Raw genomic sequence first — 15,996 nt, 5'->3', positions numbered from 1 at the left:
GGCAGATGCACATCACAGACAAACACCGGCCTAGCAGTAGACACACTATTGGCTTGTATAGCTCTTCAATGCAGTACTCTGGACTGTCCAGTGTCTAGTGTAGAACAGTGCCTAAGGCTGATCTGGCCACCGCCTTCACCTCAACTTAATAATCTATTTGCTATTGCGGTAAACAAGCTGGTAGAGTTGTATGTAACTCAGAGACCCTGGGCAGCCCCTGTGGTGAATAGAACAAGAGAGATCTGACTGATGTGAAAGGCTCTTGTAGATACACGATGGAGACCTGGTTATTATATATCAGTCAGACTTCACTATAATTTTATAGAACAGGAGGTTAGGTAGGTCATGGTGAATGTAACAGATCATTGTAATGTATATTTACTGCTTTTTATGGCTATAGGGGATTTCCTCACAATTTTAATTGTTTATAGTGAGGCCAGCAAGTATTGTTACATAAGCTGACCGCTAGGGGACGACGGTATACACAATATCTTACAAGCAGGTTTCTTATTGTTGTTATACTTTACTTTATACAAGCTTAATTCTATTTAATGAAAATAATTGTCCATTGTTTCCTCAGTAGTAAGTTATTTAAAGTAAATACACTGGATTTGCACCACAAATCACTTTTTTCTTTTCTCCGCGAAGGCAGGAACAGTCAGAACAATTGGGCCTTCTGCACCCATCGATCTCATTTCAATAATCTCGTTCCCCGCAAAACTAGCTCCCACTATGTACTAGGCAGGTCCCAGTGTCGCCAAACTCCCCTCACATAGGCCAGCCCAATTCTCCTGTGTCAATGCAGCCATCTTGCACCGCAGCCGTTTGCACTCTGAAGAGAATATAGTACCACTGTCATAACCCATATACTTCACACGCAGCCTCCACGGTCATAACCCATATACTTCACACACAACCTTGACGGTCATAACCTTTATACTTCACACGCAGCCTCCACGGTCATAATCTTTATAATTCTCATGCAACCTCCATGGTCATAATCCTATATACTTCACACACAGCCTCCACGGTCATAACCCATGTACTTCACACGCAGCCTCCACGGTCATAATCTTTATAGTTCTCACGCAGCCTCCATTGTCATAACCTTTATACTTCGCACGCAGTCTCCACGGTCATAAACTTTATAATTCTCACACAACCTCCATGGTCATAACCCATACACTTCACACGCAGCCTCCACGGTCATATTATCTATACTTCACACGCAGCCTCCACGGTCATAACCCATATGCTTCACACACAGCCTCCACGGTCATAACCCATATACTTCACACGCAGTCTCCAAATATTCATCGCTCGACAAGAAGTATTTTCAGAATAACACCATTTTTCTTGTAATATGATGACCATTTAAAATGAATATTATTTTGTACTTGAAATACCACCACTGTGTGTATCCAGCCAGGGGTTCCTGAACAAGCTCTGCATGAAATCCATTTGGGGTGGCTGGAATATGTGGAAGTGTCATGTGTCCTGGGTTTTATGAATGGTAATGCTGCTCATCCACTAGGTGATTATACCTAGCGATGGAGCGATAACGACGGTCGTTATCGCTCCATCGCTTGGTAATCGCCCGCAAATCGGGCAGTAAAAGGTTAAAAATGACCAGCGATGCGCGCGCCCGCTGGTTGTTTTTAACATCAATCATCGCTCGAACATGATGGTCAACCTGACGACCGCTGTCAGGTTGCCATGTTCGGGGATGATTGATCTGCATACACTGAATGTCTGAACGCTCAGTGCATGCAGTTCACCCCGCGGGAGACGATGGCGTCGTAATTGTGCCGTCGTCCCCCGCATCGCCTAGTGGATGGACAGCTTTAGAGTAATTGATTCTTGTGTAATGGCTTCATGTGTACCCTGAATCCGGCTCACGTTCCCACCATTTTTCTTTCTCTTCCCCTGTGCCCAGTGGAGGAAGGGCCGGTCTACGCCATGTGCATGGCTGGTTCCGGAAATGAGAAATTACTGTTGAAGTGGATTCAAGGGCTTGAAGAGACTAACCCAATACTTTCCCAACTACCTGTCCTTTTCCGTCTGACCTCGGGCCCACAGGAAGAGAGCGTTCCCACGAAACAAGAGGACAAGTCGCAGGAGGAGGAAGAGGAGTCTGGACAACCAGAGCACCGGCAAATGGAACAGTAACAGACCGCGCAGAATAACGCCATGCTGGTAATTTGCGGCCCAGATTATAAAGACTGAGCACCACAGTAATAACTAATTCTTTAAAGTAAATTAAATAAGTAAATTTTATTTAGGGGCAACACATCAGTGAGCTTGGCTAAAATAAGAAATGAGATCTGTTGTCCAGAAAAGTTTTCCCTCTACGGATGGTCCTCCAAGTGACGCTCAGACAGGGCCCTTCCACCAGGTGATGCTAAGACTGGGCCCCCACCCCTCCAAGTGACGCTCAGACAGGGCCCTTCCACCAGGTGATGCTAAGACTGGGCCCCCACCCCTCCAAGTGATGCTCAGACAGGGCCCTCTCACTAGGTGATGCTGAAACGGGGTCCCCCCCTCCAGGTGATGCTGAAACGGGGTCCCCCCTCCACGCTCAGAAAGCAGTTCGGATTCTTCAGTTTCAATGACTGCTCTTTGCTGGTAGAGAAGTAGCCTTGTTACAATGCCCATCCTGACAGGAGAACTTCAATAAAAATGTTATTATTTATTTGAGGATGTTTCCCATGAAAGCCACTGCAGGATTCCACTTGATAAAATTGTGATACATCATTGTAAGCAGCGTATGTAACACACAATGCCGATAATTAATTACTGGAAAAGCTTTTTAACACCCGTAAATGAAGAAACAAAATGAAACCGTATTTAAGTAACGTTGTTGCTGAAAAGGAACATTGTAGAACTCTCCAGAAATAATAGGGGAGGTAATATAGACTGAAAGTAACAATGGTGTCAGCCTTTAACTCTGTCTAACATTAATGTAATCACAACTCTATGACGCAGTATATTACGTTTGCCGGTGTGTAATATCGTCATGGCTGAGTTATTCCGTGTGAGCTGAGAGAACCAGTCACATATGATCTAGTTACTGAGTGCCCCAGCTGTACAGTCTGCTCTGTAGTCACCTGTATACGTGTCTGCATACAGTGGGTATGAATGAGCGAGGGAACAGCCCATATGCAGACAGAAGTATCTGACATGTGTGGAGCACCTTGGTAAAAGAGCCTTTTATTATTTTGTCTTTAGAAATGAGAAACGTGCAGGGTAGGGAGGCTGTAAAGCTGTTCCCTGCTGGCATCTCTGGCCTACACAACCAAAGGAGAGAGGCCAGTAGGAAATATTCCGGCACTTACCACGGATGTGGGCTTATTGGATGCGTCTCAGGCAGATCTTACTAGGTGTAGTATTAAAGCATACAAAGTGGCAAATATCACTGCACAGAACACACAAAGGGTACTTATACCAGAGGTAAGCTCAAATTGGTTTATTTGTATGTTTGTCTTTTGGGGTTATCTATATTGATTGCAATAGTGTAGTCATCTCCAATGGTCCAGTTGAGAGATACCACAGAATAGTGTATCACACACAAACAAGTTTATTAAACATGAACAAAGAAGATTAAAAATGTGTACATCGAGAATAATTAAAAACAAGATTCCCCACCATGGTATCTATGAAGAAGCAACCTAGCAGAAGGCATCTGGTGGTACACGACGCGTTTCGTCTCAAAGGGATTTCATCAGGGGCATGACAACATATAGAATCAGAGGGGTTTATATGTACCAAGAGGCATAAAACAAACAGTAATTGGTGTGGGTCACAACCACGGGCTGTAAACTGGAAGTGTGGCAATCATAACTTTGGCCTAAGAAGGTCTAAAATTGTTTACGCATGCAAAAGGCTGATAGAACAAAGTATTAAAATGACGAAGGAGCATACAAAAACACTTCCACCGACAAAACTGTTAAAAAGGAGTCTATCTTGATACACTGACATGTCCGATTGCGGTGGACCCATGAAATGCGCGCGTTTGGTTAGACTTAAAGAAAGCTCATGTGTATGGAAGATAACAAAAGTCTTTGGTGGCCATATTAGCATAAATCTAATTCTATGAGAAGGAAATTGTGCTGCCATAAGTAATTACGCGTGCTTACATGCATAGATGTCGCTTCTCTTGACTACACGTCTTGTTAGGGTGCATAATGCTGCACATGGCAATCCATTGTCAGGTGGCGTTGTTATATCTGCCCTGTAGTTTGATGCATCATTGTGCAGCAGGTGGGGGCGACAATAACGCAATTCATGCTGTATCCCCCAGCTGCCCATTACTCTGGGGAAGTGGGCTGAGGCGGGAGGCTGGCCTCCTCTCTAAGGAATCCAGCAGATCTCTGCGAGATTCCAAGAGCGTAGGCAATTATGCATTATAACGTGTCAGTAAGCCCTTCTCGCTGTCATTGTAAAACTATGGCTAGTAGCATGTTTAATGGTTGGTAACCCTGCCCAGCATGCCATTTATAGCACACCCATTGTTACATGGCATCATTACCACAGGCTGACTGTTACAATAGGATGGAAACTTTTGTAACTAAACTTACAATTACAGCAATGCTGCCACCATCTGTAACTATGGGAAATAACGCAGCATATGACATGGTTTTGAGTATTTACACCCGTTTAATACATGTTCGCATCACATCAGGAACAAGGGGAATTCAATTACACTCGCCCTGCAAGCCTGTGCGATATAGGGCTCTGTACAAAAAATGTGAGTCTCAGGGGGCGAGTTTAGGTGCCGTTGCCCTGCAGCTAACGGAATAGACCCCTATGGGGTAGCGCCTGTTTTTTCCCGCAACCACAAGGTTTGTCCTATTCAAGTGGCTGCGAAAAATTCAGCCTATGTAATTTCAATAGGAATTAAGAGGTTTTTTTTCTTGCAGGTGCTAAATTGGGAAGATTCCCCTTTGTTCAGAAGCTCTGGGATCATCCCCCATCCTAATGACTAGTTAGGCAATTGGAAGTGTCAATTATCTTAATTGGTCCAAAAAAACATCATTATTGGGGTGGGGAAAAAAAGTTGCCTCAAAGAACCCCAACATTCACTTTTTCATTGATTTGTATGCACCCCAAATTTAACTCAAGTATTTATTTAAATCAATGTGGTTTTTTATTTTTGTTTGTTTGTTTTTTAAATTACAACATTTTTTATGTCCATAATTGCCCCCCAATTTTTTTGTTTTCCTTTTTGGGGGTTTTATTTGAACCTTTTTCATTTTATTCGTATTTAAGTAAAGAAAATAATGTTTCTTTTTTGCTTTTTATCTTTTTTATTTAATGAAAGTCACTCAAGACAAAAACTAAAGACATGGTATAGTATGCATTACATACAGCAGTCATGTACACCGTTGTACTTCTGCCACAATAGCATTTTTTTTTTCCTTTGGGAGAGTAATACCTCTTTTACACCGGAACTAACACCCAGGTTATTGAAGGGTTAACCTGGGCAGCTCCCTGTTGTAAAAGGGGAGAGGGGTGGATCGCCGGGTCGAGTGACCCGGCAATCCAACCCAGGTAGCTAGCAGGGTTTAACACGGGCGTAGCCCATGAAACCCTGCTGTGAGAACAGCGCACTCCGGGTCTTGATGACCTGGAGTGCGCTGCTAGCCGGCCGATTGGTCCGGCTTCAGTGGCGCTTGGAGATGACGTCATCTCCAAGCGACCACTTTCACTCCGGAAAAGCCGGGTCTGTGCAGACCCGACTGCGGTGTGAGCGGCGCTGACTCGGGAATATCCCGAGTCGGCGCCGGCAAAATTCTGGGTCTGATCCAGATAGGAACTTTGTTCCAACTCCGGGTCAGACCCGGAATTTAGGTGGAAAAGGGGTATTAGGTGAGAATTCAATTAGCCCATAGGGTTTATTGCGCTGCCCGATTCAAATGCTGCTGGAACGCTGCGTGCTAATTACCAGAGGCTGGATTTTTCCTCGCAGTCTCAGGAACTGCAAGGAAAAATCTGCGTTAAAACGCAGAATCTGCATTTTAACGTTTGGGGAAAACCATCACTCCTGCACTTTACGTGGAATGAATGGGTCAGCATGCATTAACACCTGGTTTACTGTGCGAGGAAAAGGCAAATAAATTGCATAGCTATTCCACGGGCAATGTGATCAATTAGCTGCGGGTCTATATCGTGGCTAATGGAATCCCCCCTCCCCTAAGTAACATCTATACTGTTACCAAATATATATATAATTTTTTTTGGGGTGGATAACAGGCTGATTTGCACTGTTTTTTTTAACAATTTTTAAAGAATAAGGGTGCAAACACACAGATACGATATCGGGCCGATTTAGCCAAATCGGAATGACAAATAGGGCATATCATGCAGTGTGTATGCTCAATTTGCGCATACCCGCGGTTGCTTGCGATATCGTGCGATTGGCTGTGCTGCACAGTCAATCATACGATAGCGCATGTGAGCCTGTACAAGTTAATGAAGGACGGAACAGTGATTGTGCTGTCTTTCATTACATCTTTAAAGTGTGTACCAGCAATCCTGCGATATCCAGAGTGAAGAGAAATCGCCCTGCTGCTACCAATTTTCTTCTATTGGATAGCGTGGGAATCGGGAACGCGCAAACCAATGAGAAATTGGTTGCGATAGCGCAAAAAGCTCATGGGTAATTGAATATGCCCCTATAAGTCATTGTGGGGGAGATGTATCAAACCTTCTAAAGAAGAGAAATTGCCCATAGCAACCTGTTAGTTTCCAGCTATTACACTATAAAATGATAGCTAGTCTGATTGGTTACTATGGGCAACTTCTAAAGAAGAGAAGTTGCCCATAGCAACCTGTTAGTTTCCAGCTATTACACTATAAATTAATAGCTAGTCTGATTGGTTACTATGGGCAACTTCTCTTGTCCTCTTTAGAAGGTTGGATACAACTCCTTTTATGTCTGCGATTCCGTGTCAATAAAGCTTGTTGAAGGAAGCCGCAGATCCACGTGACGTCAGCGCCGTGTAAGATGGCGGCCCCGTTGACCGAGGCTCCCGGCTCGGAGGAGGAAGAGGAGGATCCCGGGAGGAAGGTGCGGGGGAGGCCCCGACTGACGGACACGGACCGGGTGCGGCGCAGGCTGGAGTCGCGCAAGAAGTACGACTGCCGCCGGGTGTATCTGGGGGAGGCGCACGGAGCCTGGGTGCTGAGGAGGGAGACGGGCGGCGAGACCGAGGGGGAGGCTTGGAGCGATGCCAAGCTGGCCGCTTACCTCCTGGCCCTGGAGAGACACGGGTGAGGCGCCATAGCCTTATACAGTGTGTGTGTGTGTGTGTATTATATAGGCGAGGGCATAAATGGACGGGGCTTATATGACGGGGGCGTGGCTTACTGTATGTGAATTTGTATATGTGTCATATATTAATATATATCTATTAATGTCACCTGATATACATTCCTTTATTGTTACAGGAAACCATGCGGGGAGCTCCAGACCAGCGTGCAGCACAGGAAAAGTACATCTCTATTCTCCATGACCCAAGTGACCACGCACTTACCTGTGGCCCACTGGGATACCGGCTTCCCGAATCCTCTATCCCACCTAGGGTTAAATGACAGGCGTCTAAAATCTAGACGCCTGTAATTTTCCCGACGCCGGGAGACAGGCTCCCGGCATCCCGATCGAAGGGATGCCGGGCGCTGCGAGCGGGCAGACGTGGGGAGGCAGGGTGGGTTAGGTTTAGGGCACCCGGGGGGGAAATTAGGCTTAGGCACCCCCCCTGGGGAGGTTTAGGGTTAGGCTAGGGGGACTTAGGGTTAGGCAGCGGGGAAGGGGGGGGGGTTAGTTTTAGGCACTTAGAGGGGGGGATTAGGGTTAGGCACCCCTATGGAGGGTTAGGGGGGTTGGTTAGGTTAGTTTATACTTGCCTTAGGGACGATCAGGATTTCCAGCGCTGTCGGGCTTCCGCTGCCGGGCTCTACTGTTTTGTCGGGCTGCCGCAGCCGGGAATCGATCTGCCGGTCATGCTGCAGCCGGAATCCCATACCGAATGCCCAGCATTTGTAGATGTAGCTGCAGGTCTCAGCATGCCAGAGGCTGGTAGGGCCTGCAGGTATTTGTAGTTCGAAGTGTTGTTCTGTGGGAATAGCAAATGCCAACCTACCCGTGGTTCGCTAGTTTGGTTGAGGGATGTTCTGAATAGCTAAGGATAGCCCCAGGGTTGGAGAATGTGTCCCTGGAAATGATTGCTGCAATTCTGTATGCATGGAGTGCGTCTGTCAGATGCTAGATTTGATCTGGTTTCCATCCATAAAGCTGGAAGTTGGTTTTGTACCAAAGGATTTGCATCTTTCCATGCGTGAGCTATTGCCGTTACAAATGCAGTGTACAAGTATCTGAAAGCCAGCTCTTCTCTCTCTCCTCTGCAGGACGCAGGCGCTGTGTGAATAATCTCCTGAGCTTGGTGACATGGTATTATGACCACAAGGGACAATGCCCTCATGAGCCCGGTCTGTCCGAGCTTGACACAATCCATATCCGATATGCCACAGCGGTGTGGCAGTGCCAGGCCGGGCATCGCTTTTTCCAGGACCTCCGCTGTCCGTTGAAGGCACTGAACCGTAGAGGTGAGGACCCTTCATTTTATGTGCGTAATGTACTCTCTACATTTTGTCCTACGTGCCGACTGATGATCGGAGAGCGTAAAGGCACCTTTGCCCCATGAGTCTTAAGCATTCCTGCCAACATTTTACCCATGTGAGGTAGAAAAGAAATATGAGGCTCGATCCACCCAAATCCAGCCCCAATTCGCCAAACAGCTCCCACTTAGGCAAATCTTTGCCCTTTTTGAGGTCCATGAATAGTGATTGTCCCTCTAAAATAGGGACTGTTGGGAGGTGTCTCTCCTATCTTCTTCTGAGGGCCATATATCACTTCTATACAATAAGATCGCGCTCATGGTTTATGCAGTTATTAAGTACAGGAGTTTATACATATATTAGTGTAATATACTGTAGATAAATATATATCTAAAAGTAGCATAATGTGCGGTATGTTGTTCTATTGAACAGAATGGTATGTCTCCGCTGAACTGTATATAGTAAAATCTAAGTGCAATTGGTCAATAGTAATGTATCAATAGCAACAGATGGAAATTGCACCTGGGTAGATGGCAACAGATGGAAATTGCACCTGGGTAGATGGCAACAGATGGAAATTGCACCTGGGTGGATGGCAACAGATGGAAATTGCACCTGGGTAGATGGCAACAGATGGAAATTGCACCTGGGTAGGGATTTTACAGCTGACCTTTTATTTACGGTACGGAGTCGCCACAAAATATCTTTTGGTAACATTCTAACCACGGAATTAACATGTAGAACCTGGGCGGTTCCTGCAACAGACCTTGCGCTATACAGGCCCAGGTACTGAGGGGGGGGGGGGGGGGGGGCGTGTCCATATCTAAGGAAGCATGGCCATGTTCCCAAAAAAAAAAAAAAACCTGTACAGGGGGCTCTGATGGCTGCACATCAGGACATTTGTCATCCTAGGGCTGGGCGTCTCCAACAAGCATGGGTATTTTGTACCCACTCTCCACCTACCACCCACCCCAGATCTCTGTGCCCCTGACGCTATGTGAAGGGACCTGGCATATACCGGGTCACCACTCTGGTCTGCCCTCTGTCTACTTCACCGCTCTATGCAGCCCCGACCTCCAAACCCACTGCTTTGTCTCGGCCCTTTCCTCCCGCAGCTGCGTAATCTCCTCCTGGCAGGACAACTTCCCCTCCTGCTAGGGTCTGTCCCATCTTTCTAGCTGTTGGAGTGATGGTGCACGCCGCCAACTCCCACTGCGCATGCCTGTAGGAGACTGGACAGACCTTTAGAGGATTATAATATAGATCACTGCTGTATGTAGAACCTATTTATGTCAATCTGCCAAATGTAATAGGGTGAGAGTTTAGAAAATGTGAGAGTTTAGCAGTAACCTCTCGCACTATTACATTGGTCAAGTTGTATCCTCAAAATGGGAAAACATCAGGATGAGAGTTTAAATCGTGAGAGTTTTTTGAGTCTGAAAAACATATGAGTTTGCCTGTTCACGGACTCTTAGGTCTCAATCCTATTAGGCGCGAATTGTGAGTAGCGAGTTTGTTTCTTGAACTTCGCAGCGAAGCGCGCTCCCGAGAATTCTCCAATCCAATTAAAAATGCCTATCCGCACTACTTGCAGCGGAGGGGTGCGAATTGACTGCCAAATGAGGTTTGCGAGAAATGCATGAAAATGTGGGGAGACCATCCTGGACCCCCCAAAATGGATAATTTCGTTAGCAGGACCGTATAGAAGGCTGTTTGTGGTCTTTAGGAAGGTGCTGTAGGTTTCTAAATTGTGTCAAATGGCTGATTTTTATTTTTTTATTTTTTTTTAAATGCAAGAAAATTATAAAAAAAACTTTTTTGTTTAATCTTAAACGAAATATGCAAAAAAAAAAGTAGGAAAAAAGGGTGATTTTGGGGTACTTTGAGGGCACCTTGAAAAATATAAAATTATAAAAACAATTATTTTTCAACTAAAAAATTATTGTAATTAAGTTTGGGGTGCCTATACTAACGGATTTTGGGGTGATTTGAGGTGTTTTGTTTTTTTACCCAAAAATGATATGTAATTATTGGACTAATTAAGATAATTGGAAACTTCCAATTGCCTAATTGGTCATTAGGGGGGGTGTCCAAGGGGTTCAGCACAGTGTCCCGACGTTTTAACCTTAAAATAAAGATTTTCCTTTCCATCTCTCACCCTCAGGGAGGTGCAAGTGGAAAGTTGCGAATTCAGTCTGACTGATTCAGTGCGAGTTGCTAATTGGATTGCAAAATGAATTCGCTATGTGAATTCGAAGTGAAAATAGCAACTCGTACCTCGCCTCTGGCAATTCGCACCTAATTGGATTGACATTGGCTGAGTTTAAAAAGTGTGAGAGTGTACTGTCACATTTTCTAAACTCTCACCTTATTACATTTGGCCCTTTGTATGTCATATTATTACAAGTAGATTTATGTATGTGTTTAATAAAGGTCTTCCACTAACTGACAGACAACTTTTTCTCTATATCGGAACTGGTTATCGCTTTTTATACTTCCATCATTTTACATCTTCTATTGTTATGTTATCGTTGTAACTATTATTATTATTTGTGTTCCTGTTTTTGTTTCTTGTTAATGTGCCTTCTTTGTTACTAAAGTTCACCTGCTATAGCTGAATTGTCTAAATAAGGAGGCTGTTGCTATTGATTTCTTCCGCAATCCCACATTGAAGTTTACTCTCCGTGGTTTATATTTTGTATTCATGAAATATCAGATACATTTTTAAAATCATGCATCATTTTTCTAAGCTGTATTCCTGCAAATCATTATCCCTTTTTTTTTTAATTTATTTATTTTTATTTCAAATCTCTCAAGTGTGTGTGTGTGTGTGTGTGTGTGTGTGTGTGTGTGTGAATTTACAGTACACAGAGTATAGAGAGGCATTCCAAAGCCTCTCTGCTCACATGTGACTGTGGTTGCCTTGGTAGTCAAATTACACTGTCCAGAATTTTTGCCCATTATTAACAGCCTGGGGATAGAAATCAAGGGGAAATGGTAATTACAAGATTCTTCTTATAGCCTGCCCAGTGATTTATGTTATCACATAGGTTTTTCATGAGACTTCCACTCTTTTTTTTTTTTTTGGCCCCTGCTTGTTTAAAGCCACAAAAAAGTTAAGTTAGGTTGTCCCAGATTTGTGTGCTACACCTGCCCAGGGAAAGCGCCTTGATCCGTCATGTTGGTTGGTCAGTAAAACTGTACAACGTTTCTACTTCTCTGGCTGTATTTCCACAGCATGCGATGATGGAGCCAGTTCGGATGATTCCTCCTCCAGGTCTGCCCCCCTGATCCATCCACCAGAAATGTACCCTGAGCCACAGCAGCCCATCCACACACTCTACTCTCAACACTCTGAGAGCCTGACTGAAGGAGAATCGCAGTGCACAGACGACACAGAGACCGTGGTGTGTGTCCCCATGGGGCCGGGGGCTGGGGGGCTCTTTGACGGAGTGACACAGGAAGCGCTAGGGCAGGTTGTAGCCGCCAGCTGCCCCTCACAGGTCATCATCATCGCCGGGCCTGGATATGAGGCATTGGCAGCAGAAGGCATTCAGCTGGATGTAGCGGGTGGAAGCAGCGGAGAGGAGGGTACGTGTACCACCCTGGAAGCTGTGTCTGCGTTCACACAGACAGAGGACCAGGGGGAAGAACATGATGAAGTAACGATCACAGGTAACTTATTAGGGACACGGGCAGGAATAAAAGTGGGAAATGTTGCGTGTTCCTTACACGGCACAGCTAAAAGGGGTTGATGTGTTATGTGGAATGTGTCCCTCTCATTACAGAGTGGCACAGCCGGGAGCGAGATATGTAACATGCAGTGTGTTCCTCTCACCACAGGGTGACACTGTGATTTGTACAGGATAGACTCAGTGAGTATGTCACTCTATACTTCCACCTAGAGGAGGGCGCACTCTACACCCTGCAAGCAGAGCAGTCTGAGGAGGGGGCACCCCACACAGTAATGCTGGGCATCCAGTTGCCTGCGGAAGACCCGACTGGATCAGACACCGTAGAAGACGGGGACTGCCAAACAGAGATCGCTCCACATGTTCTCAAGGAGCCGGAAAAGTGAGTGTGATCTCTTCTATTTCTGTTCATGTCAGTAAAGGAAAAACTGGGTGCAATTGATGTACAATGTAAATGATCCTTTTATTGTAATATGCCTCACAACCTGCAACAGAACTTTTAAATTTTTAATTTCTTAAAAAAGCATCCCAACGCATTTATTAAGGGGAGGGAGAGGGGAGAGGGAAGGGGTTGTCTCTTTTGATCCTCCGTAATATCACAAATCCACCTGGCTGCCAGTCTGCTCCTGGGCACCTATTTATCTCGCAGAGGTCGCAAACCTTCCATTGTACATATGGGTAAACCTCATGCATCACATATAGTCCAGAGTATTCATCCAGGACCACAGCTTGCTAGAAGGATAATGCAATGTACAGATCTATCATTTAGCTGTGTGTGTGTGCACCCCAGGAAGAGGAATCGCCGCTCGCGGACGGCAGATGCTGACGGGGTTTTGGAGATGTTCCACTGTCCCTATGTAGGTTGTGCTCAGGTCTACACTGCCCTCAACAGCTTCCAGGTACGTGTGTTCCCTGTCTGTCCCCAGTCTCATGTCTCTTCTGTCTGGTGCAGATTTTATTGGCTCCCTCCATCCTTCAGTGTTTATCGCTCTCTCTCCCTCCCTGTGAGGCCTCTGCTGACTCAGCCGGCTGTTCCTCTCGCTCTCTCTCTCTCCTCAGCATTGGCACTAAGCTTTGCCACCTCAGTGTGTGGTACTGGGTGCCTGTCTGCCTTCTCTCTGTGGCATTATTCTGTCTCTGAGGAGTTAGACTGGACACTGTGTTAAGCTGCCGTTAGTCTTGCAGGTGGTTTAATATGTGACCCAGATTTGGTCTCTCCTTTAGAATCATGTGAATTTGGTTCACCGAAAAGGTAAAACGAAAGTGTGTCCTGAAGCTGGTTGCGGAAAGAGATTTTACCTGTCCAATCACCTGCACCGTCACATGATCATACACACAGGTATGTGCTGACCCAGTTCCTGGTGAGGTGGTAGGTGCATGGGAACAGATGTCCCTTCACATCGATCGTCTACCTGTCTCTCTAAGGTGTCCGTGAATTCATCTGCGAAACATGCGGCAAGTCGTTTAAAAGGAAAAGTCACTTGGAGGTCCACCGGAGAACGCACACTGGGGAGACCCCCTTACAGTAAGAGGCCCTATGCTCTGGATACAGGTTATATCAGGGCAGGAGTTATTATTCCACAAGGAAGTGTACAGAGGGTATACAATCGGGAAACCGGCTGCCTTAATACCAACAGCCGGCTTCCCGACTGCCATATCCCGGCGAGGGTGAAATACCGGCTGTCTAGATGTAGGGTTAGGTTTAGGGCACCCAGGGGGGGGTTAGGGTTAGGCTAGGGGCAGGGAGGGTTAGTGTTAGGCACCCTCCCGGGGGAGACCTAGGGTCAGGCACCCCCCCCCGGGGGACTTAGGTTTAGGCAGCGGGGAAGGGGGGGGGGTTAGGGTTAGGCACCCATAAGGAGGGTTAGGGTTACTTACCTTAGCGACGATCGGGATTTCCAGCGCTGTCGGGCTTCCGTTGCCAGGAGCTCTGCTTTTGTCGGCCAGGTGCTGCCGGGAATCGAACCGCCAGCCATGCGGCCAGCGGTACTTCATACCGATTCCGTACAGAGGGTGTACGGATTATTGTCACATTAGGGGGGGTGTACAGATCAGTGACACTTTGGTGGGTGAGGACAGGGTGCTCAGAATGTGTAGATGGTGTGTACAGCTCATTGTTGCATTGGGAGTTCTGCATAGTGTATATGGGTCATTGTCTCAATTTGTATCTGGATACTTTTCTCCCCATCGGATCTTCAGCTGGGCCGCAAAGTCTTCAGTTTGCGTTTTTCCAGGATAACTACATAAAATTATAAAAGTATAAAAAGTAAAGTCAAATTCCTACTTACCATATTACCATTACTATGAATTGTAAATTCACTGGTGTGACCCCCAGAGGTGACTGTGTATAATGTAATAGAGAGGAGCTGTATTGCCTTATATTGGGCCTTAGAATACCCATCCAATGTTACTATATTTTATATCCCTCTCTTCTGCCCGCAGGTGCGAAGTGTGTGGGTTCCAATGCAGGCAGCGGGCATCTCTGAACTGGCACATGAAGAAGCATGTCTCTGAGATCCAGTACAGCTTCTCCTGCGAGCAGTGCGGGAAACTCTTCGAGAAACGAGAGAGCGTTAAATTCCACAAGCTGAAGAGTCACCCAGAGGGAAGGACCACGTGAGGGTGACCAGGAACAGCTGACTCTATCAACATGTTCTAAGGGAGAGTGATCATTCTGGTGGGGGAAGCCTTCATTTGCCCCTACGGAAGATGTTGTCCTGCGACCATTGACTAGCGTTCCCCAGTAAGACACGGCTCTGTATGACGGGGAGAATCTCTCTTATTACAGTAACAGTTGTCGCTGTGCTTTCTTTATATACAACAGCTTGGAACACAGACCGAAAGAGAAACCTAGTCTCCTCAGTGTATACAACCCATTGTTAGGAGAATATACGCGGCAGTATAGACAGGGGGCGCTATAGAGTGCAGTTGGCTGCCTGAAGATTTTGCAGCTTATTTACACAGTTACGGATTTTAAGGCTCTATATTACGCCCCTGTGCGAGTGATAGGACTACATTAATAAAAACTAATTTTTCTACAGGATGAAAACAGTTAAATGTTAAACAATTTAAGAAAAAAAGATGAAAATCTATATAAAGTGGGTTTTTTTTTTGCCAAATATCCCGGAAACGGTCATCTTGGACTTAAATATGAACTAAAAAAGGTTTGTTAAACTATCTGGTTTGCGCCCCTTCAAGATGTGAAACACAGTGTACTGATCTGACACAGCGTTCCCAGTATTAGCTTTGCTTTTATAGAAATGTGTTCAGCTGTCACCTGCCCCTCCATGGGGGAAACTCATTCCCCCGCCTATCAGGCCCTGCTCAGAACATCTTCTATTAGAATAAACTTTATTTATTATACACCATAGTCTATTGTTAGTCTTTATCATCTGCATTCACTGTCTGTATTCAGCATTGTTAGGAGACCATTGCGAAACCAGACCTTACTCACATGAACTGTGCTGGCTACTGCGTGAAAAATATAATCTATAGTACAGATGTCTATTGTAATAGAGATACACAGATATTACTGGGATCTCCCCCCCAGAGGTGTCTGTGTTGTGTATAGTGTAATATAGAGGAGCTGTATAATACACAGATATTACCGGGATCTCCCCCCAGAGGTGTCTGCGCTGTGTATAGTGTAATATAGAGGAGCTGTATAATACACAGATATTACCGGGAA

The 15,996-nt window shown here is 45.7% G+C and overlaps 2 protein-coding genes across 3 annotated transcripts in view; both read left to right on the top strand.

Moving 5' to 3' along the window:
- The window catches only part of ECSIT (ECSIT signaling integrator), a 35,676-nt gene extending 32,984 nt beyond the window's left edge, over positions 1-2,692 (top strand). For both annotated transcript variants that reach the window (XM_088461789.1, XM_088461788.1), the window contains exon 8: positions 1,937-2,692. In XM_088461789.1, the coding sequence (XP_088317915.1) occupies positions 1,937-2,169 (233 nt within the window). In that variant the 3' untranslated portion in view covers positions 2,170-2,692. The remainder of the gene's footprint in view (positions 1-1,936) is intronic.
- A 4,210-nt stretch (positions 2,693-6,902) lies between these two features.
- On the top strand, positions 6,903-15,671 carry ZNF653 (zinc finger protein 653). Its single transcript, XM_088461787.1, has 9 exons — positions 6,903-7,272; positions 7,450-7,493; positions 8,407-8,604; positions 11,854-12,291; positions 12,522-12,690; positions 13,099-13,207; positions 13,533-13,647; positions 13,734-13,833; positions 14,751-15,671. Exons 1-9 carry the CDS (start codon positions 7,007-7,009, stop codon positions 14,926-14,928), a joined length of 1,617 nt encoding a protein of 538 aa, XP_088317913.1. The 5' UTR covers positions 6,903-7,006; the 3' UTR covers positions 14,929-15,671.
- Positions 15,672-15,996: the final 325 nt, after the last annotated feature.

Source organism: Taudactylus pleione, unplaced genomic scaffold, assembly GCF_031769625.1.
Source record: "Taudactylus pleione unplaced genomic scaffold, aTauple2 ptg001101l, whole genome shotgun sequence".
NCBI classification, from domain to species: domain Eukaryota; kingdom Metazoa; phylum Chordata; class Amphibia; order Anura; family Myobatrachidae; genus Taudactylus; species Taudactylus pleione.
The sequence above is the reverse complement of the archived record's forward strand: the minus strand, read 5'-3'. Positions and strand labels throughout refer to the sequence as shown.